We start from the raw sequence: 24818 nt of genomic DNA on the forward strand, positions 1-24818 counted from the left end.
GGGAAAAAAGGATCATTGTTAACAAAGAAAATGCTCCACCAGCTAAACTGGCTTTACTTGTGAATTTTAAAGTTAATACTCACTGATTTGTTCCTTAAAAATGTCAAAGCATTTTCTATGTTGCTTCTGCACTGAAAGGTATTAAATCCTTTTTCCCGTGGCTGCAAAGCAAAAAGAATAGGTTACATTCTCAGTTGTAAAAATTCCTTTTATTTCCATTTTGATAAGGAGAGCCTTGCAAAGATTCATGAATGACTTTGGATCAAATTATTTCAATGCGATTCAGAGACAATGATATAAGCTTAAGTTACTTGAAAATAGCTCTATGACTTCAGGGGGATTGTTAATGTCCTCACAGTTTAGAATATGCTGCAGTTTCTTCTGGATTTGACAAAGCACTGAGGTAATATTTGTATTGTTCTGTCTTACCAGATGTTGACCTGAAAGCACTTCCAACAGATCCAAAAGCATATGTCCTTGCTGAATGTCCGTATATAGGTCTGAGATAACAGAAGGAGGTGTGTGCTGCAAAATAAATTTCAGTGTACGTGACACCATCTTTAGTTACTTTAAATTCACCATGTTACAGAACATGAAAGATTATTCCACTTCATTGTTAAAAAACAGTTTCATATCTTTTATTTTTCAATGAGTTGAACTATAAATCCTGCATCTAATCAGCCACATCTTGCTCCTTCTAACACATTACTGTGTTTGTTTCTTATTCCCACTTTTCTCATCTCAGAGTTTTATTTATACAAGTTACTTTAGGACACATTTTCAAGTATTTATGATACTTTTCAAGGAGACGTGTAGCAAAAAGAAGTAACTGTGAACAAAAGGAAAGTTAACATAAGCAGTTAATTCATATTTTTACTTCCTTTTCAGTACATACTGAGTATAAATAAGACTATAGAGCTGAATAACTAAGCTGTTACTCTCTCACCCATACGTGGACAACACAAATCTATCATCAGCTCAATGGTTTCTGCTCAAGAAGCAGCCCAAACTGGATATTTATCTGAGCAAGTCAGACCCACAGCACACGCTGTATAAACTACTCAGTGATCATCTCATCAAACCCATGTTTGTGGATTGCATAAGTGAGTAATACTTCCCTACATACAGTAATAATAACCTGAAATTTAGAATCTCATAAAACGCTGAGATTTATGCCACAGCTCAGTAAGAAGTTTTATTAAATCAACAAGAAAGACAGTTGTCTCCTTACAATCCATCTCTTGTAAATGTCCTTGGACTATCACCAATACAATGCTGTTACACTTAATAAGCACGTTTTCCAGTCAGTGCTTATAATGTTACATTAATTTTGTTAAAGAAATAATAATAACCTTCTAAGAACACATCCAAACCAAAGAAGGCAAAAAGTGTTTTTCTCCTAAAGAATACCCTTCTTACCTTTGCCAGTATTGAATTTATCCATGTTGTAAATGTTTTCTTCTGAGTGCACTCTCGCTGCACTGGGGAAAAAGGAAAAGCAAAATGGTTAATGAAATGAAAAAATAAAATCATCTGGTTTTATTTCTCTTCCTCAAAACAATAAGGTCTGCTCTTCCAGATATGAGAGTAGATAGAGCTTAATATTAGTTTTTCTCAACATTTAGTGTTCATATTTTCTTTTTGCTTGCAGTGATGATAATGTAAGAAGCTCCATTACTATCAACCATACTTCTCTGCTGGATACAGCAAAGAGCAACAAAGGTTTTCTTGAAGGCCCAGCAAATGCAAGCAGCAGTGTGTACACAACATCCTAGAAAGCAATTCATCTAGAATAACTCCATCCATCACTCAGAGACCCAGCCTGTCACCCAGGTCCTGTAGGCTGTCACTAAGTGAAAAAACACCAGCAGCTGCAAGGGGAGACAGCAAACTATTTAAGCCCCTGCACTAAAAAACAGAATATTTAAACAATTTCTCACATCAGGCTAAATTTCAAAAGTGGGGGAAGCCTTTCTCTGTTCCTTGTGGATTGCAGAGAAGAAGAAAAGAGAATCGTTGTATAGTTCTTTCAGAAAGTGAAGAGGAATATCTGGGAGCAGAGAGTAAGGCATGTACCTTGTCAAAATAAATACCAAGACTTTGCACTTGGCACGAGGCAATCTATACAAACGTAACTATTCACTTGAACAGCAGAGGATCAGGACCTAATTTCACTTCACCACAGATATTAAACTGTTCGCCCCCTCCCCAGTGTGTGAAAGCTGAGCAGAGCAAGCAGCTCAGTCCAACCACCCTTCTGTCCCCCCCAGGAAAAATGCCAAGACAGGGCTGTGAAAAGCAAACATCCCTGCTGTGTGCCTGAGATAACAGCAGGTGTTGGCCACTGAGATGGCAGCCTTTCAGTCTCACTGCTAACCCAGATGCTGCACAGGCACTGCCACACACAAAACCCACATCCCACCTGTGCCAGCCATCTCACAACCTCCTTTCTGTCTCCCTTTCCACATCAGCTTTGTCTGGAAGCAGGCTGGCTTCTAAAAGAACAAGCCAAAAAGCAGTGTCCACCCCAGGGGCCTGCCTGGAGCTGCAGAAGGGTGGTCATCCCTTCTTCTTCCCTTCCCCTGTTTGCCATGTGAATCAGCACCCATAGGGCTGCACTGGTTCCACACAGACACTACAAACACATCATGTGGACTGTTGAGGGAGAGTAAGCTTACACTGATGAGCAGATGTTCCAGTCACTTAAACCACCTCCTTCAGCCTGTGCCAGCCCCGCAGCCTTGTCAGCCATCCCCTGCCAGAGGCTGAGGCAGACACCGGGCCATTCTGTGCATGCCTGGGGCAGCTCCTGAGGCAAAGCTCAGCCCCTCCTGTCTGCCTGCCTCCAGCCTCCCCCAAAGGAACCAGGGAGGCGAGATGAGATGGGTAGAAGTGATGCAAAGCAGACAGAAAGCACAAGGCACACATGCTATACACCAATCAGATTCACAACACACACTCAGAGGACATAAACAGCATGGAGGTATTGGCTTCATGTTAGCACAGGACCCAACCACACCCTTTGGTTTAATACCTGTATGGGTGCTATTCCAATTACCTAATGAGCGATTACGGAGTAGCTGCACTCTTTTATCAGGCTGGAATCTCTGGCACTTGAAAAGGAGCAGAAAGCAAATATTAAACGCTTTGCCAGTCGTCTGCGGCCCTTCCAGGTGCTGCTCTTGCCAAAAGCTGCCTGCAGTTTAGAGGACGTGCTTTAGGAATTGGTAACTGAAAGACCACTTGAGGACACTTGCTCTTTTTTTGGTTCAGTCTCTCCATATTAATGTACAGAAGCATTATGCAACATGGGCCAGGTACTACAAGTGTTGATATGGGCGGCTCACAGACAAACATCTCACAAGCAAATGGACATAGTAGTTACCTTGCTGCGCATGTGTAAGAACAAGTTATGCACCCACAACCTACAGCCATAGCCTAGTGCAGCTCAGCAGCCTGCCTTTCACGTAGCTGCAGCCTCTGCTGCAGTCTGGCTTATTTTCCTATTGAAATTAAAAACAAATAAATAAATTCTCATGAATCAATAAGAAAACTCAATGCCTACCAACACAACACAGCTCATTCCAGATGTGCTTCTGGCACGCCGGCAGGCAGTCAGATTTCAATTTTCAGGCTGAGTGTGTTTCCCCTGACTCCACTGCTTGGAGGCTCTAATGATTTAATCGAGGTCTCAAATTCTTATCTCTACCACGTGGTTAATTAATTCGGATTTTTATTTTTATGAGGATGAATGGATTCTTTGTCAGGCCTTTTTATAGGAGTCTGAGTGACCTCGGTTTTATCTTGTCCTAGTTTTCAAAGTGCTACTGACCCAGAATTAAAAAAAGCTATCAAAAAATTCCTGATAATTTCTTTCACTTTGGGAAGAAGACAGAAGGTAAATCTGAGAGAACAAAATATGAACCTGCTAATCTGGAAACATCCAAAATCTATCACATTTCACCCTGCATTTTAAAGCGAATCTTCAGAACAACTCTTTAGAAAGGAACAGCATAGAAGGAGCATGTCACATAGAGTTGCTGTAAATCAATAGATACTGTTGGACAGGACAATAGCTGTTTTATCCAGTAATGAGCTATCAGCAAGTGCCATAAAGTAGGCCAATCATTAAGGGCTGGAGCACAGGACATGTTAGATTGCAGCAGGGGCCGTGGCAATGCAGAGCTCTCCTGGGAGGAAGAAGACGGGAGGGCAGGAATGTCAACCTTCCTCTGATGGTGACATAGAAAAGCCAGAGTGAAAACTCATCTCCTCTCCATGGCTGCCCTTTGTTCCTTCTTTCCTGAGGTGGGAGATGGCTCCACGGAAATAACTCCCTCCCTTGGCAGGGAGCCGAGGGAAGCAACCCCCAGCTCAGCACAGCAGATGTAGCCTGTTCCACTCTGCCTATCAAAAAGAAGTCACCAAACACTGCAGAGGTTTTCTTCTATTGCTAGGCCTGGTGCCTTGCCGTCAGTGAATCCTTTACAACCGAGTGCCCTTTTATTGTTTGTTTAAAACTCAAACAATTCTTTGAAATTAACGAACGCAACCCTATCGTCTCCCCACCTCTGATCTGACTGACATAATTACCATTTGTGTGTGCTATTTTTGCATCTTCCTTCCACCACACACAGGTCACTTGAGGATACACCTACAGGAGGAAGCCATGCAGCTCAGTAGGAGCAGATCAGGTGCTCGATGAGCTCACAGTCAGAAGTTGGTGTATCCACGTGTATACGGGGAAGAAAGTTTGCACTCAAGCAGCTCTCGACTGAATGTTTACAGATCACTGAGGTACCTTTTTGGAGCTTATATTTCAGTTGCATCCAAAATACACGCTTCCATTGTCTATGACAACTCAACAGGAATGTGGCCAGCAGGGTTAACTTGGAGAGCTCCTTCAAGAGAGCACTTTTGCTACCAACTAAAACACCAAGCAGGTACATAAGCAAAGGGTAGGAACTATCAGAAGGATTGTTATGTCTTTGCCTGCTCAGGGAGCGGTGAGGAATTCTCCCCCCTGCTCATTATGTCATCCATTCCCTTCCACACAGTAGCACAGTTTCACTTACAGCAGACAGGAAAGCAGGGGAGCAGAGTTATTTCCAGCATTTATGTTCAGTAACATGGTGTTAAGCAATTAAAACAAACACCGTATTTTCTGTCAAGATTAAGTTTTTCCAGAGGCCAATGAACAGGATGACAATGTTTCTACAGAAATGGGGCTTTTCAAATCCAAACAGCATTTAAGTATTAACTAATTAACCACTACCGCGTTAGTGTAGAAAGTTCCCACTTGCTGCACAATCTCCACTCAACCTTCTTTTCCTTTTGTAATCAAATTATCCAATTTACCCAAAGCGTTGCTAACTCAGGAAGCCTGTTCACACTGAGTTTGGCACTCCTGGCCTTCTTAAATACTTTCACTGGTCTCATTGCCAGGATTCTGGAGCAGCTCTGAGTCATCACAGTATTTACTAACAGAACAGCCCCTGGAGTGAGGCACTGCAGTACTTGGGGGCACAGACAGAGGTTGTGGGTTAAATTCTTTAAGGTACTAAATCACATCATTTAGAAATCAACATACCTTTAATGATAAGGGCTTATGTGGCTTCTTCTCTAACTTTCTCTTGCAAACCCAGGCTGGAGCAGGGACTTAAACATTGGTGGTTCTCAGTGTCCTAAGCCAATGATTCAGAAGCAACCCACTGCCCTCAGTCACTGTAATGCTAGTTTTTAAACAAGTTGAGCACTCAACAATGCCTTTAGCGAACTGAAACCTGTCTAGCAAGGAACACATTTACACAATTATACAGTCTATTTTTTTTTCAGTGGGCATTATAAACAGGCCAGAATATCCAGGAGTGATTTTTTTTAAGGCAATCTCTTATGTCTCCCAATCCAGCCCACCCCATCACATGGCTTGAAGCCGTTCAGATCCAGATCCTCATGAACGCAGTGTAAACAGGGCATAAGTTTCAGTGCAGCTCCTCTGGGAGCTTTTCCATTTGCAAAAGTCACTCTTGAAAAATCATTAGCATTTAGTGGACTTTTTTGGATCACTCCCTTTAAAAAATATATATAATCAACAAACGAACGTGCAGCTGTAATAATACACCAACCTCAGCAGAAGAAGCATAAAGCTGGAGCAAAATAATGTTGGGTAAGAATTCTAAGTCTCCCTGACCTCTGGAAGATTAAGTGCGCCTCAGAGCAGTATCCTCCTTTAAGTCAATTACTCATATCTGAGTGCAATCTACTACAAGTTGCACAATAAAATCCATCCATATATATCAAAGCATTTAATTTTAGTCAGAGAAGAACAGGTTTTTGATTAGTCATAAAGGATAAGACCCTAACTGCATGAAAATAACATAATTCACTTATCTAATAAGGCACTCTTCTGAAACAGTCTTAGCAGCCATATTATGTTATTATTGTGTTCGTTACAGCAATAATCTGTAGTACTTAGATAGGTCAGTGAGAACAGCCAGAAATTATGATCCTTACAGTTAATTAAACAGTGAAGTAAGTAAATGCCTCAAACTCTGTGAGCTAAAACACAATCTCTTGTGTCTGAATTAGCTCAGAAAGAATGGAGAAAATAATGGAAAACAACGCTCTATACTTGGTGGGGAAGGCCACACTTAAGCTCTTGTTTGCTGTCCTGGGCAAAAAAGGGAAAAGGGGAAGGATTTACACTTTTGCAGCTTTCCTTTCTGTCTCCTAATTTTGTGACTATCACAAATTGAAAATGTCTGGACTCTGACATTAGAAACTATACAGTTTCATTTAACCTATTTTCTTCTTGTTTTTAAAGCTTCATTGCATCTCCTTAAAATACCAAGCTACAAAGTAAGATGCACTGAAAACAAAATGATTTTTGCCCATATCCCTCATATCCCAGTGACCTTCTTTATTGCATTTTTTAGACTGAACACTAGAGAAAAGTGAATGTTCATCCTTGAACGTTCTTTTACCTGAGAACTCACTTTCAGAAAGTCCACTAAAGCTGATTTGTACAGTATTAAGCCCCTGGCATTAATTTAATAGGCTTTGTATAATGATAATGGCTGCTAAGAAGTAACCTCTTTATTACTTCTCTTAAGGTACTTCTTGTGGGGAGACAGGTTGGACTCAATGATCCTCGTGGGTCCCCCCCAACTCAGATTATTCTATGGTTGTTCTTCCAGAAGGCATACAGGCCTCATTCTACTACAGATCTGTAGTAGATTAAGTAATAGTTTTTGTATGTCACATCAGGGAATGTGTTTCCAGTGAATCATTGCTGCTGTATTACCTTTTGCCTGTATGAGCCAGATCAGATGCTGCAGCATCAGTGCTCAACACATCAGACATGTCTACACCATTTGTTGCATCTCGAGTCATTACAAAAATTGCTTACACTACTTCCTGAGGACCTCTCAAAAGTGTTTTAGAACAGCCAAGCAGACACAGCTTGGCTCCAGTTTGCACCACATCAGCATAACCTAGGAGCCCAAATTATTACATCATAGAAAAATTATTCAGTTATTTCATTTTTAATAAGCAAGATTCTTTCACTTAGATAATGATCAAACAACACTACTTTCACTGGACATACTTGACTCCTCAGAAAGTAATGATATTATTTCAAAATAAGACCTGGTCTAAAATCCCACTTATCTCCAATTCCATGCCTTAAAGCTAGACAGTGTTTCCCAAACCTGTTTCATGACTACAGTCAATTCAGTCTCTGTACTAAGTGCTGAGTGTGACAGGCACAGCAAATGTGTGTCTCACAGACTGTGCTTGGTGCTACAGCCAGGCTAGCACTCATCTGCCGTGGTTTTTTGCTCTCTGTCCTGAAAATATAATACTGAAACAAAATGGATGAAAGCTCACCATTAAAGATGTTTGGTTTCAGACCACTGTTAACACTCACTTATCAAAACACGTGGCGTCAATGGCAGTATTAGTGCAAATATGAATTGTAAAAGTCATCTGGCAGAACATCCTTTGCACCATCTGTTTATAACACATTGTCACATATTTACTCTCAACTACGAACCATTTTGTTGCAACTAAAAGGAAATAGGTCTGTGAAAACATGACTTGGTTCATCTGTTCTAGAATACTCAAGCTTTAAACACATTGAAGACCAGCCTTCCAGCCATGCTCAACCTGCTGCTCGACTAGACTCCCTCACCAATGCCTCCTTGAATGTTTTCATGAGTACATTTAGAGCAAAATCAGCCTTTCCAGGAAATTCTTAGAGAATAAAATGCAACATGAGATTAAGGAAAATCCATAAAGCCTACATGATAGGCCATTTATGATGTGCTGATGACCACTTAAATGTCAGGTAGGTGCCACTAAAATGGAACTATTACATACCAATTTGCGACTGATCATTTAACAAGATCCAGTCCATTGCAAGTAAGGATAAAAAAAATGAAAGACTTTGGCCTGTAAGAAATTTGCCCGTCAGTCACTTAATTTTTCTACTTGTTCTGTGAGCTTTCTTTCTACACGTGCATGGGATAAAGCAATAAGGACTGAAAAGTAAATAAAAGAAAAAGAAACAAAATGAAATAGCACCGTAATTAATAGCCTCGTTAAGACAGCTTAGTGCAACCAACTAATTGTCAGCAAATTGAAAACAAGGAAACTAATGAAATACCACAACCACTTTCACATTGGCAATTCCCTTGAAAACAGTTTACTGTAACATGGATGCTGAGTAACAGTGTAAGAACCCATAATGACACACGCACCAAAAAAGGCAACGGCTCTGAATATACCATAAGAATGTACTATCCGAGCTGCAACCTTCCAGCTCATTGCTGAGATGTTTTTCACAAAGCAGAAACATTAGCAAAGTAACACAGTCATGAACTGACTACACTGTAACATTGTGTAACAGGTCTCTCGGAATTCCCTTCAACTTGCCCAAGGTCACAGATTTCACCATAAATTCACATTAAGAAAGCACAGAAAACTTCAGCAACCCACCTTGCAGTGATAGAAAGAGGTCATCTATTTCGGAGGAAGCCTGCTCCTCTGTTGAGGGAGATGACTGATTCGACGCCATATCAAATCCAATGGAGACTCTTTAATCAATTTCCAAACTGAAATTACAAAAAGGAAAAATAATCAGTGGAGTTTTACATTAACACTGCTCATATCAGAGTTGGATATAAGAGAAGGAATGCATAGGCTTGGTGTCATTCAGGGGTTTCTTTTCTTTGTTTCTGGCGCTCACATGGAATGAAGTGAACGCTCCTATTGCATGAATCAATTTTATTTTTTTGCCGCTTGGCTCTGCTCACTTTATTTCTAACAGAGCCCAGCAAAGCTTGATAACAAAACCAAGGATGCAAGTGTGTCTCGCCACGAAAACAAAAGCACTATGATTAGGGAAAGACAAACACAGTCTCTTTCTTTCAGGAAGCCAGGTTGGCAAAGGCTCCCAGTGCCTTCTGCGGATCTGCTGCTGCCAAACCTCCCAGGCTTACTTTACATCTTTGTACTTTCCTTCATGCACAGATGATCGTTGCAGAAAGGAAACAATTAATGCGGAATCTGCAAAGATTAAGGTGAAATGCAAAAGCAGCAGTAAACACAAGTGGATAATCACAGCTGCTGGTTCTACTTAACAGCGTTGTTACTTCTTAATCCCCATGATGAAGTACATTTTTTCTCCAGCTCCTCCATTCTCCTGTCCCTGGATACCTCCCCTATCTCTTGTTCAATTTCAGGGAGTTATATGCTGTGCCTTTCATAGAAATATAACAATGTTTCTGTTACTGCAGCAGCAATATTGTCCAATTCACCACTGCAGGAAACCCAGCCTTTGAGTGAGAAGCTCATTTTTATCAAGAACTTAAACAAGTTCAGAAACAAATAAAGCTGGAGATGAAATAAGGGCTCACTTTAGGCAGCCTTTGTTTCCTAAAAGAAATATGCCCTTTTCATAACAAGTACTAGGATTTACATGCCAGATGTTAGCAACCCATCCACCAGGTATATGTCAAAACGACATGCCAAAACAGATGAGTAAGGAAACATAACATTAAAGAAAGCCACTGACATTTTCATTCTGCTCCTTGTGCATCTGAATGATGATGAAGTCTGTTTACTCCACCATATACTGTTTTCCCTCACTCCCTGCACAGAACAAAGGACAGCCATGTAATGAGAAGCTGTTCAATAGTTGGTTTCCCTCACACTCTGAGCAATGTGTGTCCTTGTGCTTTATTCAATAGCTGCTCTGCTGACAGGATTATTAAGCTCCTCGCAAGACCTTCCATGGCACTCATCGCCACAGTGTTTGAACACTTCACAAATGCCACCCAGTTCCCATTTGCAGCACCTCCTGAATCAGAGGCCATTGCCCATGGACAACAGAAAGAGACTGACTTTTCTGAAGGACACTGGAACTTGCAGCCACAGAAATCTCTGCTGGGTCCTTTGCCATAGAGTCCATGGCTGTTGATCCAGCCATGGGACCCTCTGCTCCCAAGGTCTGAGTCTCAAGTCAGACAAACAGAAAATAAGCACACAGTTAGCTGTCACTGATAAAAAAAAATTAGAGATAAGTGCCAGGGCAAATGTCTTGCAGGAACTCTGAGTAGGTGTTAAACTAGAATCCAGCTCTCCCAGCAGCACTGCCTATGCCCAAGGCTATACAAACTCTCCTGGGAAACTCTTCACTTTGCCTCTCAAGATCAAGCAAAACAAAACCAAATCCTAAAAGTGCAACATGTCAGGAAACCTTAACATCTTGTGGTTATCACTGTAGAGTGTAAGATTATGTTATTGCTACTTGGAAAGCTACTAAGCAGCAAGAACCAAACAGGGGGTACAAACCTCACCATCAGATCTCCAGCTTTTTTGCTCACAGGATATAGGCAGAGTTTGCCTATATCCACAACACAGAACCATACCAGCTACTAGGAAGAAAACTAACCCTACCAGGCTAAAACTGGGATATTAAAAAATAGAAAATACTGGCAATAATGAATCCACAAGTGAAAGCAATAAGACTGCCTGAATTTAGTCCTAACATTATAACCATATGAAGAAAGAGGGATAGGAGAAGAAGCATGCAAGTAAGACCCCTACCACTGTCACATGAGCATAAACCACAAGCAAGAGGTCTCAAAACCATGTACCTTCCCCTGCGGCTCTGGGGCACACATTCAACTTCAGTAAAAATGTATGCTTTTTCCTTTTATCGCAGGTTTATTCGCAGTTTTAACCTTATTTTCAAATAAATGGGCACATGATGCAGCACTAAATCACCAGCAGTGAAAACACACTTATCTATTTGACATCTCTGCATCCAAACTTCATACAGTGACACAGGTAGAGCTAAGTCATGTCCACATAATGCCGAAGTCACTGGAGCATAGTCTAGAGAAGGGAACAGGATCTGGCATTAAAATATCTCTGTGGTAATAGGATAAGATGCAAGAGCTATGAAACAAAACCCAATGTGATTTTAACCTTCCTGTGAGCATTTCTCGTCTGTCCACATCCCTATTCAACTACAGCAACAACAGCAGACGGCATCTCCTTCTATGCGCCTGTATCTGCTTCACGCGGTGGGACTCAGATCTCTGGGTGTGCAATTGGTAAAATTTAACAAAGCTTTCAGATTTGAAAGCATTATAATTTAAAGCATTAATGCTTTGAGCAGGGGGTGTAGGATGCAATGACTTCCAGAGATCCCTTCCAACAAAGTTATGGCACACGATCACAGGACATATATAAATGAAAAAAAGCATATGCCTCTATTTTCTTCTAAGGACAAACTAAGGCCTCTTTATCCAGAGGATGAAATTTCTTCTTTTTTGTTTTCCTTTTCTTTTTTAAAACAAAAATCCACTCTATAAATCCTCAGCACAGGTTATAAAACTGCAGAGCTATTACATGAGAAGTTTATGCCAAAGCTTTCACGGCCCTGAAACCTTCCTCTCACCATCCAACACACCACATGCATTTTTCCCTGCCTCTGGTTCCAGTCCTGCCCCAGCAGAAGACCCTACAGCTGCTTTAAAGAGAGACACACGCTCTCCTGGAGGACATATCTGCAAGGATTAATATTCTTTAGAAGGTTCAAAGTACAGATTGTCTGAGATGGGATTACCTGGGGACAAGAGGCTCGTCCTTTTGCCCTTACCCCCAGAATTCCAATCAAATAAAGCACATTAAGTGTAACTGTACCGTATCAACCTTTGAGGGGTGTAAATCTGTGAATGTGTTGGTAATATCGCTTAACAATGCATTTCATAGGTGTTAGGAATTACCATCTTTTCCATTCAGTATTTGATTATTTCATTTTAAAACATCAGTTGGTTGAAAAAATATTTACAGAGAAACGTGGGCACATTGACAGACCAGGAAAACCAAGAGCAAGTAACAGACTGGAAATCTCAAGAAACTAACCTAGAAATAATGATATCTCAGCTTTAAATTCTGGAGAGGTCATCATGAGAACAGACAATGCTGACTTAAATCCCATGTCTCCAGTGAGACTTGAAGAGACTCTTTTCTTCATCTGAATCTTCATAAGGAAGGGGGGAAAAAGTTCAGGATGGATTTTGCTAGATTTTAGCAAGGATTTTGTAGCCTTAACAGAACAGTTTGGATCAGTCTGGGTTACAGATTGAATCCTTCCGTTACCCAAGTAGAGAGAGCAGTAAGGATTCATGGTGTGAACAAAACAGCAATCACACAGAATGTTCCTCTGTGGCAGAAGTGCTGCTGTTCTCCAAGAACACATGCAACTACAATTAAATAACAAAATGCACATTTCACTAACGATGAACATTACCATAAGAAATAATAATAATGCACACTATTAATGTGTGAAGGCAAACCAACCTTCCACACTGCCTCACAATGTTAGTGAGTACCAGCCAACTCCTGGGTGTCCCTGCACTGTGCTGCAGCCTGCTGGGCAGATGTGCCCTCACCATCCTCCTTGGGAGCCAATCCCACAAAATCACATGGCATGAAATGAGCTCACAAATGCACTCCTTCCAGCTGAAAGCAGCAGAGATCTTGCAAACAAGCCCATCTAGAGGTTTATACGGTGAACGTTATAATCTGTTGTCAGTAAAGTCTCCGCTTCATTGTTTTTGCATTTACAGACACATGCCTCATATTTTCCCAATTATGCTGGCTACATGCTTTCAGTTGGTGTTGCAATAGATATTACAGACATCTTTGCATGACATCTCCAAGCGGTTGGTTTTACTTTCCTTCTTTGAAGTGCTGCTGATTGTTTATAGCTCACTCGGGGACTCAGACCTTCCCTCTACAGAGGCCACTGCCTGTAAACTAAAGGCTGTTCCTAGCAACAGATTATTATTACTCATGTGTCGGCTGAGCTGACGTCACATAGAGAAACGGCTGATCTTTATCTCTGGCAAACTTGTCCAAAGGAAGTAGAACTCCACAATGCAGGCTGACCGAAGACCCTTTGCCTTCTTAACAAAGCCGCTGCTGAACCTCCATTTGGCAAACAGTTCTTCTGTAAGTCCCCTTAGAGGCAAAATTGATGGGATTCAAATCACAATGACCCTCTGATCATGTTGGGGTTTGAAGTGTTTTGGTTTTGTTTGGTTGATTTTCACACAGAGGGTGGTGATGCACTGGAACAGGTTGCCAAAAGAGGTTGTGGATGCCCCATCCCTGAAGGCCTCATATAACATACAAGTCCAAAGCTGAAATGAGATCACAAAGCAGATCACAAAGCACATTCCCCTCACTTTCAGGAGGAAATAAAAGTCTCCCATTACGTTTCCATCACTTTGAAGGTGATGGGGAAAAGAGGGTAGAGCCTTCTGATCCCAGGCTGGATGTGGCTCTGAGCAGCTTGGGGTGGTGGTTGGTGACCCTGCCCATGGCAGGGGGGTTGAAACTGGATGATCATTATGGTCCTTTTCAACCCAGGCCATTCTATGATGATCCTACATAAAAACCCACTGCTTTTAGATGGGTATCTGCCAGTCCTTTAAGAAACAGCATTAGAGACCCAGGTCCGGCCTTGGGTCTCGTTAAGCTCTCAGCAGCAGGAGGTGAAGGAATTCAATAGGAAAAAGCTTAGAAAAGGCCAAACAACTGTTCAGAAAGAACCAATCCCAGATAACACTGAATCTGCAAGAAATACAGATGGACACAAAACTACACCTCATTGCCTCAGAAACAGCCTTCACTCATGTGAACCGACACACTGAAATTAAACGCACAAGTAAGGACTCCTCCAAAGAATAAGAGCTGCAGGACCAAGACATGTCGTGTTAGTTTATTTATGACAACCAGCAACAGGACATTTTTCTCATCCAGGGACTTCCCAGTAATCTATTTATAACCTTGAAAATGTGCCAAGACAAGCGTCTGAGTATACAAAAGCAATACCACTTTTTAAGGCCAGCAAATGTTGCTGGTTTGTCTTTGATTTACACATCGGTAATACTTCCTGTTACAGGGGTACAATGGATCTTCTCACTGCATTAATTAATTTGAAAACCTGGTTAGGAAAATGTCTTTCCCGACCTTTTCTTTCTCTGGGGGGTGGTAATATATCAGCCATCCTGGTACAACTACACAGTTTGAAAGCAGCATTAACTCCATGCTGTTGTTAACACACAGAAATGCTTTTATTGACAGAGCTAAGCCTCATTCAAGATTTGACCCATAGAAGCACACGATGCATTTGCTTGCTCTGTGCGCTCAGAACAAGAGCCTATCCCACAGTTATCTGTTCCCAGGAGGAATTGCACTGCTGAAGCATACTTAACAAAGCTGGAGAAAACATGATTTTCCAACTGGTTTCCACGTTTTCCTGCAACATTAATAAAAACCAATTTTATAAACACAGCGCAAGAAACACAACTGTCCCAGGATCTAGGCCATTCCCAGGCAACCAAGACCCAAGTGTGTGGGCACAGGCAGGCCTCAGGCCTGCTGCTCCCTCCCTGCAGTGTGGGGTTGTGCAAACAGCTCATAGTAGCCCTTCCTCTGTTCTTCCTGAAGCGGGTCGCTCCTTACAATTGGAAGGGAAGGGGCAGAGCATTGGCTGCAAGCAGAGCCAGTTCAGCTGTCACACAAAGAACTCTGGTTGGAATGGGCTGGAAAAAAAGCTGCTAATTTTAAGCAAGCAGACGGCAATGTTTTTTTTTCTTTTGTTTCTTTTACTCATCTTTTTTTCCCCTCAAAAAATAAATCATTTGATTAATGTTTTCTTAGAGTCTCATAGCCAGCCTGCCATTAACACCAAAATATGGTGTAAAAGGTATTTAAAATAGTGCTAAGTAATAATTACACCCACTTTGTATGAATGACATTATACTAACAAGACTCGGGCTGTTAGTAATACTCTGCCTTTGAAGGAATAAAATTGCTTCCTTCCCACTGCCTCACTAATTCCCTTTTTCCCTGAATAAAGGAAACAGTCAGATGGTTAACAAGCAGATTATTCTGCTGACTGAACCTCGCCTAAGCAATAATGGCTTGGAGTTCCCCAATTAAATCATAAGGCCATTCTCAGATCTTTCTGAAAAGGGGTAATCTGCCTTCTCAGGAAATTTAGAGAAGGGAAAGTTAGGGATAGCAGTGATATAAATGCTCAAATCTTTGCTGGACTGAGGACTTCCTCTTACAGAGCAAAACAACTGGAGACAGCAGCACAATGTTTGTACAGAGACCTCAGGAGGCAGAGCCATCAAGAATGGGGAGGCAAGTTAAATGCAATATGTATTAGGGAGCCAAGAGAAAGGGCACGTCTCATGCAACTCCTATCTGCTTTGGCAGTGTTCCTGAAAAGATCACGGGCTTGTTTCAATCACTAAATATAGCAGAGAAGTGGAATCCTGCAAGTAGCGCTCCACCAGCACTTGCTCCTTCAGAGGCAGAAGGAGAACACAGAAGAGAGATTTGCTCAACAAACAGTAGCAAAAGCTTGCCAAAATACGAAGGGCAAATTACAATTTAAACGGTCGGACCCAGCCTAGCAGCTGTGAATCCATCAGTTTCTCTCTCCAGCAATGCAGACTGCTGCTTGTCCTGCTCTGACCTGGAGGGGCTGCCTATCCAAAGAGGGCAGTTTCCCAGTTATTTCCCAGTTATATCATTTCCTAGCTATGCTTTCAGGTGAAGTTTCCCCTCAAAATGCTACTCAGGATCTTCTTTGGACACCTGCCTGTGAAAACCTGCACACTGGCATGTCTGTGTGGGCTTTGCACATGCAGAAAGAGCCCTTGGTGATAACAGCCATGCTGCCTGTGTGGGACCCTCCGCAGTAGTAGAAAACTGGTGCTCTGTTCTGCAAACTCAGCAGTTTCCATGAGTGCTTTTGTCTTCTGCTTTCGACAAAATGTCTTTTGCTCTGCTTTCAAAGAATTAGTTGCTTTAGGAAATACAAAAATCCCCATGCAAACGTAAATCTCTAATTTATAGCATAGTTTCAAGCCTGAAGAATAACTTTGTGCGTGCTGCAAAAACCAGGCCAACACTTTGATTCCTACTAGTACTACTGCCAGAGAGGAACAAACAGCCGAGCTGCACATAGAAAGCCCAAGAAAAAAGAACTTGGTACCTGCTACAATGAATCTCTCTCACCATACAAAACAAATAAACCAGTTGCAATTTCAAAACCACCAGCTCAGAATGTAGGATGCCTGATTTATCTTACGCTTTCCCTACCTGCAGGATGCTAAGTCCTCTTGCCAGTACTCAAACCACAGAGCTGCCCAGGTTGTTGTTCTCTTTCAGAATCAGGATTTCTTACAGTAGAAACAAAGCAGGACGAATGCCCACGAGCCCTGTGCATCTCCCTCGCTGAAAGGCAGCAGGATTACTAACACCCTGTTACTTATGGACAAGTCCAGTCAAGCAACAGAAAATATGCATTGCATAAGCACCGCCACTGCACCATGCTCACCCCAGCCAGCCAGACGGCCTTGGCAGCATCACGGCCAACAGGAGCTGTGAGCCATGCCTGGCATTCTGGCCCACTGCAGCACGCTGATGTGTGATTCTGCATCGCTTTCTCTCGGAGCTGCTGCCGTGGGTGAGACTCCAGCAAGGAGCTGGTGCATGACTACAAGCACACATCCTCTGAACAGGATATACGTCACAGAATCACAGAATGACCCGGGTTGGAAGGGACCTCAAGGATCATGTAGTTCCAACCCCCTGCCTGGCAGGGCCACCAAACATACACCTTTACCAGATCAGGTTGCCCAGGGCCCCGTCCAACCTGGTCTTAAACACCTCCAAGGACAGGGCATCCACAACCTCCCTGGGCAGCCTGTTCCAGGGCCTGACCACTCTCCTAGTAAAGAACTTCCCCCTAACATCCAACCTAAATCTTTCCTCTTTTAACTTAAAACCATTTCCCCGTGTCCTGCTATTGTCAGCCCTTTCGAAGAGTTTACTCCCCTCCTGGGAGTATGCACCTGCTTTAAGTACAGTAAAATATAAGACTGGCTTTTCTGAGACCCTCTGCAAGAAGAGAGGCATTAAGAGTTGCCTCCAAGCTTTCCAAACAGGAAGCATTCACTTGCAGAGGGTATGTGTAAAGTAAAGCCTGCCTGCACCAACAAGGCACTGCCACTCTGCAGGAACACCTTCCTTGCACAACTTTGTTTCCTCCTCTTTGGGATCTCAGGTGCCCCATAATTAGGCACATAATTAGGAAGAAAATTCAAATGTTTCACTACCCCCAAAATGAAGCCAGCTCCGCTCTTACTCTCCTCTTACAATAACAAGTTCTGCCTTCTCCGTCCCAGGAGGATTTCGTCACCAACATCCCACCCAGATCTGTGTAAGAAACAGCTTTGCAAACAATCTATCAGACAGGGTTTCCTTTTTTTTTTTTTTTTTAAATAAAAAGTATTGTTTTGGGCCATTGTTGTCCATGTTTTTATATAAAAGCAACTGTAAAGCTGTCAGCCTGATAACTTTGCAACCACTTGTTACAGTCAAAGTGGCTGATGAAGCAGGATGACAATACCAGGAAGTACCTGGAATTGATCTTCAATGTTTATTTTTGGAGGCTGGCTTTGCTCCCAGCTCTTATTTAATAGTTTGCTCTTTCCCTCCTCTTCCCATTTCTCCTCCCTGGAATCAAACTGCAATTCATTTCACCTCACACAGTTCAACTACAGATCCCCAGCACACAGCTTCAGGAACCAAAGGCAGCCTCACATAACACACTCTCTCTTTCACTGTTAACATATTCTTCTCTCTCTTATCAAAAAATGATAGAATGCTCTGGTATTTGTCTGAAACTGGAGGTACAGGAGGTGCATTTAGTGCTCAGTACTCACCTGTACTTTGTATATGTTAGTCAAGCAAATCCTTCAGCAAACTCTCCCCACAGACACTCAGTTCATTTGTAAATAGAAATTCTGTAGCTGCAAGCTAGTTCTCTACGCAGGAGAACTTATATCCCTATCCTCCATGGTTACCTGTGCAGGTAAGTCAGGCTTTTTCCCAATGAACCAATGCTTTCTCTTCCATGCTGCTAAGACTGCAGCAGTAACCACACTTCAGAGCAGACCAGGTCAGAGCTGCCCATGTGACTCCAATGGGTTGGCTCACTGTTGCAGGTGAGTTTGAAGAACTTCAACACATCATTAATTAATCTCACATGCTGACTTCAACCACTGTAAGCCTGAAGTGCAGCACATTTATTCCTTCTAGGGTGAGCCATTTCTGAGCATGCATGCAATTATCCCCACTAGCCCAATGGCTACATAGCAATTCAGTGATGTGCCTGAAGCACGGGTTTTACAAGAATATAATACTATACATAATATTTTGCATTAAGTTTTCATGAAAAGGTGATGATTACGTACCAGGTGCTGTCAAGCGCTGCTCACTGAGCAGGTGTCACCCTGGGAGCATGGACATTTGCAAGGCAGCAGAAGGGAGCACAGGGAAGGAGCACACTCCTGGGAGCCTGTTGTCATCATCATTGCCACCAACCTGAGGGGCGACCTTGAAAAAGCTGCTCTGCAAATCCCCTTTGGCCTCTTATTTATAGCAGAAGATTGTCTCGCTCTGCAGGTGCAGCTTGAAGCCTTCCTGAATCCAGACAGTGACCAGGGGAGGAGGGAAGGCTTTAAACAGGACACTGCAGTCTGCCCTCTGCTCTCAGGTCAAGCCTTCAAGTCTCCACCACCTCACACAGCACAAACCATCTGGTAGAAACGAGGACATAGGCAGCCCTCCTAGAACCTGAGCTGTGGTATTAGACGTTTTGGCTGAGGCTCAGCTCTCCTGACATTAAACATCTCCAGCACAGATGCCTCCATGTGCCTCCATTGTTTGGACACTGTAGAAACAATGGAGAGGAACAGGCACTTTTAGGGCAGTTCACCCAGGGTATTTTTAGATGTCAGTGTGGATGAATCATGGCCCAGAAGCACTTGCTCCTCTCTGGTGACTATGAAAGGAGTCTAGACAACTGTCTCACATGCAGACAGCTATGCTGTAGTTTGGCAAGATAAATCTCACAATTTAAGTTGAGAGAAAGGACATAAAGAAGCACCTCTGTGTTTACACAGAGGCGAGGTTTGACTCCACCAGAGGCACAAGGTGCAATGCCCTGCACATCCCTCCCTCAGCAGCATCCTGCAGCTGGATGACACACAGCTACCTTCAATGAAAGGGCTTAGCTCTGCTAGAAGAGTTTCCTTTCCTTGGAGCAGGATCCCCCAGGGCAGCAGACTGGGCTCTGAGATTGCTGGAGTCCAAGAAGCATCCAGACAGTGCCCTCAGACACATGGGCTGATTTTTGGGTGGTCCTGTATGGAGCAGGATTTGGACTCAGTGATCATGATGGGTCCCTTCTACCTTGAGATATTCTATGACTCTATGATTTAATCACTGAACTTCAAGCTTTTTGAAATACACCTGCAACCAAAGCTTGCTTCATGAGAGCTTCCAAGAAGTAAGACATACTCCTTGTGTCATTTCTCTCCCTGCATCACCAAGGTAGACATTAACAATGCAAACCAACCCAACACAAAGCAGAGTTCTCACTGACTCCAACCAACACAAAGAAGAAAATACCTGAAGCCATCCACTTCCAACACCTTTACAAGCACACTGTGGCCAGCTGTACACTGTTCCTTAGCCACAGACACACAGGACACAGGCAGCAGTGTGTTCCCCTCTCCACCTTCAACCCTTCATTTCATCATTCACCAACTTCTTGTGTTTCTCCTGGCAATCAACAAGTCAAAAGACCCAGAAACTAAAACTTCTTCCCATAAAATCCGCATTTCTGCCTCCTCCCCACACTTTCATGGAATTAATTGCAGGTGCTTTGTTTTCCATCTTAATCATCATTTCCTTTGATAGAACTTGCAGCTCAAATACCCAATACTATTCTCCCCCCATTTCCCTCATCTCTGGTTACAAAAAGTACCACTTGTATCAGGGTCAGCAATTCCTCCAAAGTGTCTCAAGCTTGTTTGCATGGCTGCATTGTGTGGGGAGTTATCAGCAGGCTGCAGGGTGTTGAGAAAGCAAACGTGCCTCTTTGAGACAGACCAGGGGCTGTGATTTAGACCAGAGTCCAAGTTCTGCCCCATTCCCCCTCCTGTGGGCAGATAGGGCAGATAACAGCCCTTTCCCCAGCACTTCTCCCTTTCCATGTGCTCAGCTTAGTGAAACACAAGATTTTTCCCTTCTCCCTCTATGTTGGCCCCTTAGCACTTCCACAGAAGCAGCCTTCTTCATCTGCTGCTGTGAAAACTAATCTAGGTGATGTGCAGAGGCTGCTTCCTTCATATGCTCACTAGCACCAGGATTCATGTCCTGTGATCCATGAAGATCACACAAAGCTGGCCAGTATTAGCAGAACCTCTTCTGTCCTCCCACTTCCACTCTACAATCCCTTCACAAACAAATGTAGTAGTCTTCACACCCTCAGCATTATCCCAAGCCAAAATAAGTTCACCCTTCACAGCAGCTACTCTCTGCCAGCACCCTTCATGCTCCATGGGACACAAGTCAGGAAGGGCAGCCAGTCAAATCCACATCCTATGACACAACATACACTACCAGGTTTTGATCTACAGTCCTGGACGTGCTTATAGAGCACCCATATACGTATTTGTGGTCCAGATCAATTCAGCCCCTGCTGAATCTGCCCCAAACCTAGTTAGAACACATTGAGAAAACTCAGATAAACCTGATCTCCCAGTGGCTGCATGGCCACCTCTATCTCTATCACAGCAGTATTCCTTCTACCCTCACTAGTCACGGATGAAATTCAGGCAAAGGAAGATTAGGTGAGAGGTGTACAAAATGTCACCTTCCCGTTAATCACAGCTTATGGATCCAGTCCCAAAGTGTTACTCATCCAGCACTCCGCACTTGTAATCCCACCAGCTAACCCAGCTGCATGTTCCAACAGGCACATTGCTAGGAGTGTTCTCTTGCAATCACTGTTTCGAATGCTTCTCCTCTCCCACATCTAAAAGCCCAGTGACAGCTCAAAACAAACCAAGGAGAAGCTGGGGAAAGTGTGGTACAAGCAGCTCACCTCCTTCAACATGAGCAACCAGCTGTTCTCCACCAATGCCAGGTAATGCTGGGGAAACACTTCAGTTGTGGTGAGCAACAGATAAGCATCTCATTGCACATATATACATCTAAGCATCCCAGCTGCTAGAATTTAAAGCCAGTATTCATTGTGCTCCAGGGAAGAAAATAAATGGGTTGAACTGGCTCAAAGGCACAGCTTCAGTAGTGAGAGTCCAGATCGTCTCTTCACATCTCCCTGTACAAACCCAGCCATTGAGAATCCAGATCTAAAAGAGCCACAGTTGCTAAGAAAACAGAGCTGCAAACAGATGTTAGGAGATGATTCATGGGGTAAGGGCATATCCCTGTACTACAGATAAACCCAGATGAATGGGACTCTTTATACCTGATCTTTCAAGCTGTGCTTCTTCTTGCCCTCCATGGGATTTCTTCTTTCATTCATTTCAACATTCAGATGGCGAGGAAACCAAATGGAGCTGAACTCACTGTTTATGTAATTAATTACTGGTGAAGGGAGGTTACAGTGCTTACAATGAACTCAGTAAAAGGGCTAAACTGTGGCCTATTTTCCCCCTTCAAACTAAGACTTATCAACACAAGAAGCAGCTTTACCCAAAACCTACCAGAAGAAACAAGACAAAAATGCAGAGTAAAAAAAACTGCTCAGGAAGGAACAGTAGAAATTCTGCTTTCACCGCTTTCGTTGATGACGTAAAACGAGCAGCCTGGGAGATAAAGCATTTTAAGCCTATTAGATCATTAAGGCACGCCACTTCTTGAATTACTTCATTGTGTCTGTGCTTATAATCTTTGTCTGACAGATAAATAAAACACAGTTAGTACTCCGGGACTGGACAAGCACTGCTCACACCAACACTCATTTACTTTAGGGAACTTCTGATCAGATTTAGTTGGAGAAAAAGTTTCTTCGACCCTCTTAAACAGCATAATTCTCAGTTGATACCCACAGTACTTAAATATGTATTTGGTTCCTGAAGTTATCTGTAAATATCTGTTTAAATAAAGGAACTCTGAGTTACACTGCTATAGATAGCTGTATTAAAAGGCAGCTATCATTCACTATCCTTCACTCTGAGGATGAGAACCACCTGCACTTCTGAATACGTATTTGTACAGCATCTGGCACAAAGGGACCCACACGCTGCTGCAATATCAATCAGTGCAGCACTGGCTGCAATGATCACCAGTGTTTTCATCACCCCTCCAAGTCTCCCCTCTGCTCCATTCAAGCCCCCATCACTCCCTGCACTTTGTAGCTCACCCCCATCCTTCCTGGCAGGTCCCAGGGAATCTGCTCCCACCCTTCACAGCCCTTCCCCTCCCACCTGCTCCATCCTGGAAATCAGTCCTTTGGGACACCCTGTTTCTAAGGTGAGGTGGCCATGACAGCTCACCAGGTGCCAGAGGTTTGTGTCCATTTTCAGATATCATGCTTCAGACAGAGGTGTGAACAGAGGTTTTGTCAGCTCGGTCAAGTTACAATGAGCCAAGATTCACATGGGGCTTCTGTGTTCTGTAATGGGAGAGTGCTCTGAGAGCTGTGATGGACACAAATGATTGAATGATGGAAAAGGGGGGAGAGGACACAGCACACCCTGAAAGGTGCAACGACCCAACAAAGCATTGAGAGGCTGCAAGAGCTTTCGGACTCACTGTAGGTTTTTGTGCGAGCGCTTGGAGGGGCTCAAGGAACACCTGCTCAATTCCTGCAGCGGCTCTTGTGCAAAAGGAGAAGAAATACATAACTTGGAAGTTAACAGAGCACTGGAACACTGCCCCAGAGGTGCTGGAGTCTCCGATTCCGGAGGTATTCGAGTCCCACCCTGACAACTTTCTTGTGCAACCTACTGAACGGAACCTGTGCCAGCAGGGGGTTGGAATTCACAGGTCCCTCCGAATCAACTCGTTTCTTTGATTCTCACCGCTCTGGGGGGTTGAAGGGATCCTTCCCTCCAAGCCCCGCACCTGACCCACGCTACGAGCCCAGCAGCAGCCCGACATCCCCACGTGTCCCATGCGGGCACCGCTCAGCATCAACTGCTGCAGGAGCCGCTCCCGGAGGGAGGCGCTGGGGCAGGAAAAGAGAAAGAAGCGGGAAGAGCGGAGAACCCTCAACTGTAAGCAGGACAGGAGCGGCCCCATAACTGCTAACGGGAAAGTCATCGCTGCTTCTTGCTCCGATGGGAACTTCTCCGCAGCAAGTAACCGTGTTCTCAACGCATCGCCGGAGAGATGAGGACTTTATAAGAGACGCTCCGTGCCCTCCCACGCGAAGCGGAGCCGTGGCGGAACGAGCGCTGCCCCTCCCCGAGCACCGACAACCATACAGCGGGGTCGGGCCCGAAGCTGCCCCATGCGGAGCCCCCACGCCCCGCTCCGGCCGCGTCCCGCAGCCAACTCAGCCGGACGGCCCGCTCGGCCCCGGGGCTTCTCGTCCGTTCCTCCCGGCTACGGAAGGACGGAAAGGAGCGGAGAAAAGGGGGGAGCCGGGGTGAAAGCGGGCGGTGCCGAAGGTGCAGCCGGCACCGAGGGAACAAAGGCGATGGGAACAAAGAGCGGCAGGTAGAGCCGGGGAGCGCGGCAGGGCGGGGGGCGGCTCCGCACACAAAGGCGAGGCCGGGCCGCAAACAACTTCTGGCCGAGCGGGTCCCGGCGGGGCGCACTCACCGCGGGAGCGATCCGGACATCGGCGGCGGCAACGAGCGCGGGCGGCGGCGGTAGTGAGCGAGGGAGGGACAAGGGAGGAGGGACCAGCACCGGCCGATCCCCGCCTCCGCCTCCCCCCGCGGGGCTGCCCACGGCGCCGCCTTCCAGCCGCGGGTCCCGAGAAGGGGCGGCGGTAGCTGGTAACGACTGCGCTGTTCCCGAGGGTTGAATAGGGACCGACTGTATGGGAACAGCGACTTCAAGGGTTTGCAGAACTTTGGAGGAGAATGGACTTATTTTTTATTCTTAAGTAAGAATAGGAAGGAATTCCTTCTCTTTATTCCTTTTGGTACTGGGTAGCTTTTGGCTATGGACTTTTTTTTGCAAAGTTTGAGGGTAATGAGAATGAGATCTCAGAGTTCAGCCAGCTATCCGTAGGAAAAGGTGACTTCCCAATAAACACTTCCTATTTCTACTCAGGAAGAAGGGTTGGGGTTGGGCTGGGGGATGTTAGTGGTCTTTTCCAACCTTAATGGTTCCACGATCTGATGAATCTGTGCTGATAAAACATCAGCGAACTTAAGTGGAAACAA

General features: G+C 44.0%; 1 protein-coding gene across 6 annotated transcripts in view; it reads right to left on the reverse strand.

The window, feature by feature from the left end:
• The window catches only part of SYNE2 (spectrin repeat containing nuclear envelope protein 2), a 156039-nt gene extending 131723 nt beyond the window's left edge, over positions 1-24316 (reverse strand). For all 6 annotated transcript variants that reach the window (XM_015865456.3, XM_015865457.3, XM_015865454.3 and 3 more), the window contains exons 1-5: positions 24247-24316; positions 8998-9113; positions 1420-1481; positions 430-525; positions 84-161 (exon numbers count right to left, since the gene is read on the reverse strand). In XM_015865456.3, coding sequence (XP_015720942.2) covers positions 84-161; positions 430-525; positions 1420-1481; positions 8998-9076 — 315 coding nt within the window. In that variant the 5' untranslated portion in view covers positions 9077-9113; positions 24247-24316. The remainder of the gene's footprint in view (positions 1-83; positions 162-429; positions 526-1419; positions 1482-8997; positions 9114-24246) is intronic.
• Between the last annotated feature and the right edge of the window lie 502 nt (positions 24317-24818).

The sequence above is a fragment of the Coturnix japonica genome, chromosome 5 (assembly GCF_054131305.1).
Source record: "Coturnix japonica strain WE chromosome 5, WE-NBRP24, whole genome shotgun sequence".
In the NCBI taxonomy this organism is placed as follows: Eukaryota; Metazoa; Chordata; class Aves; order Galliformes; family Phasianidae; genus Coturnix; species Coturnix japonica.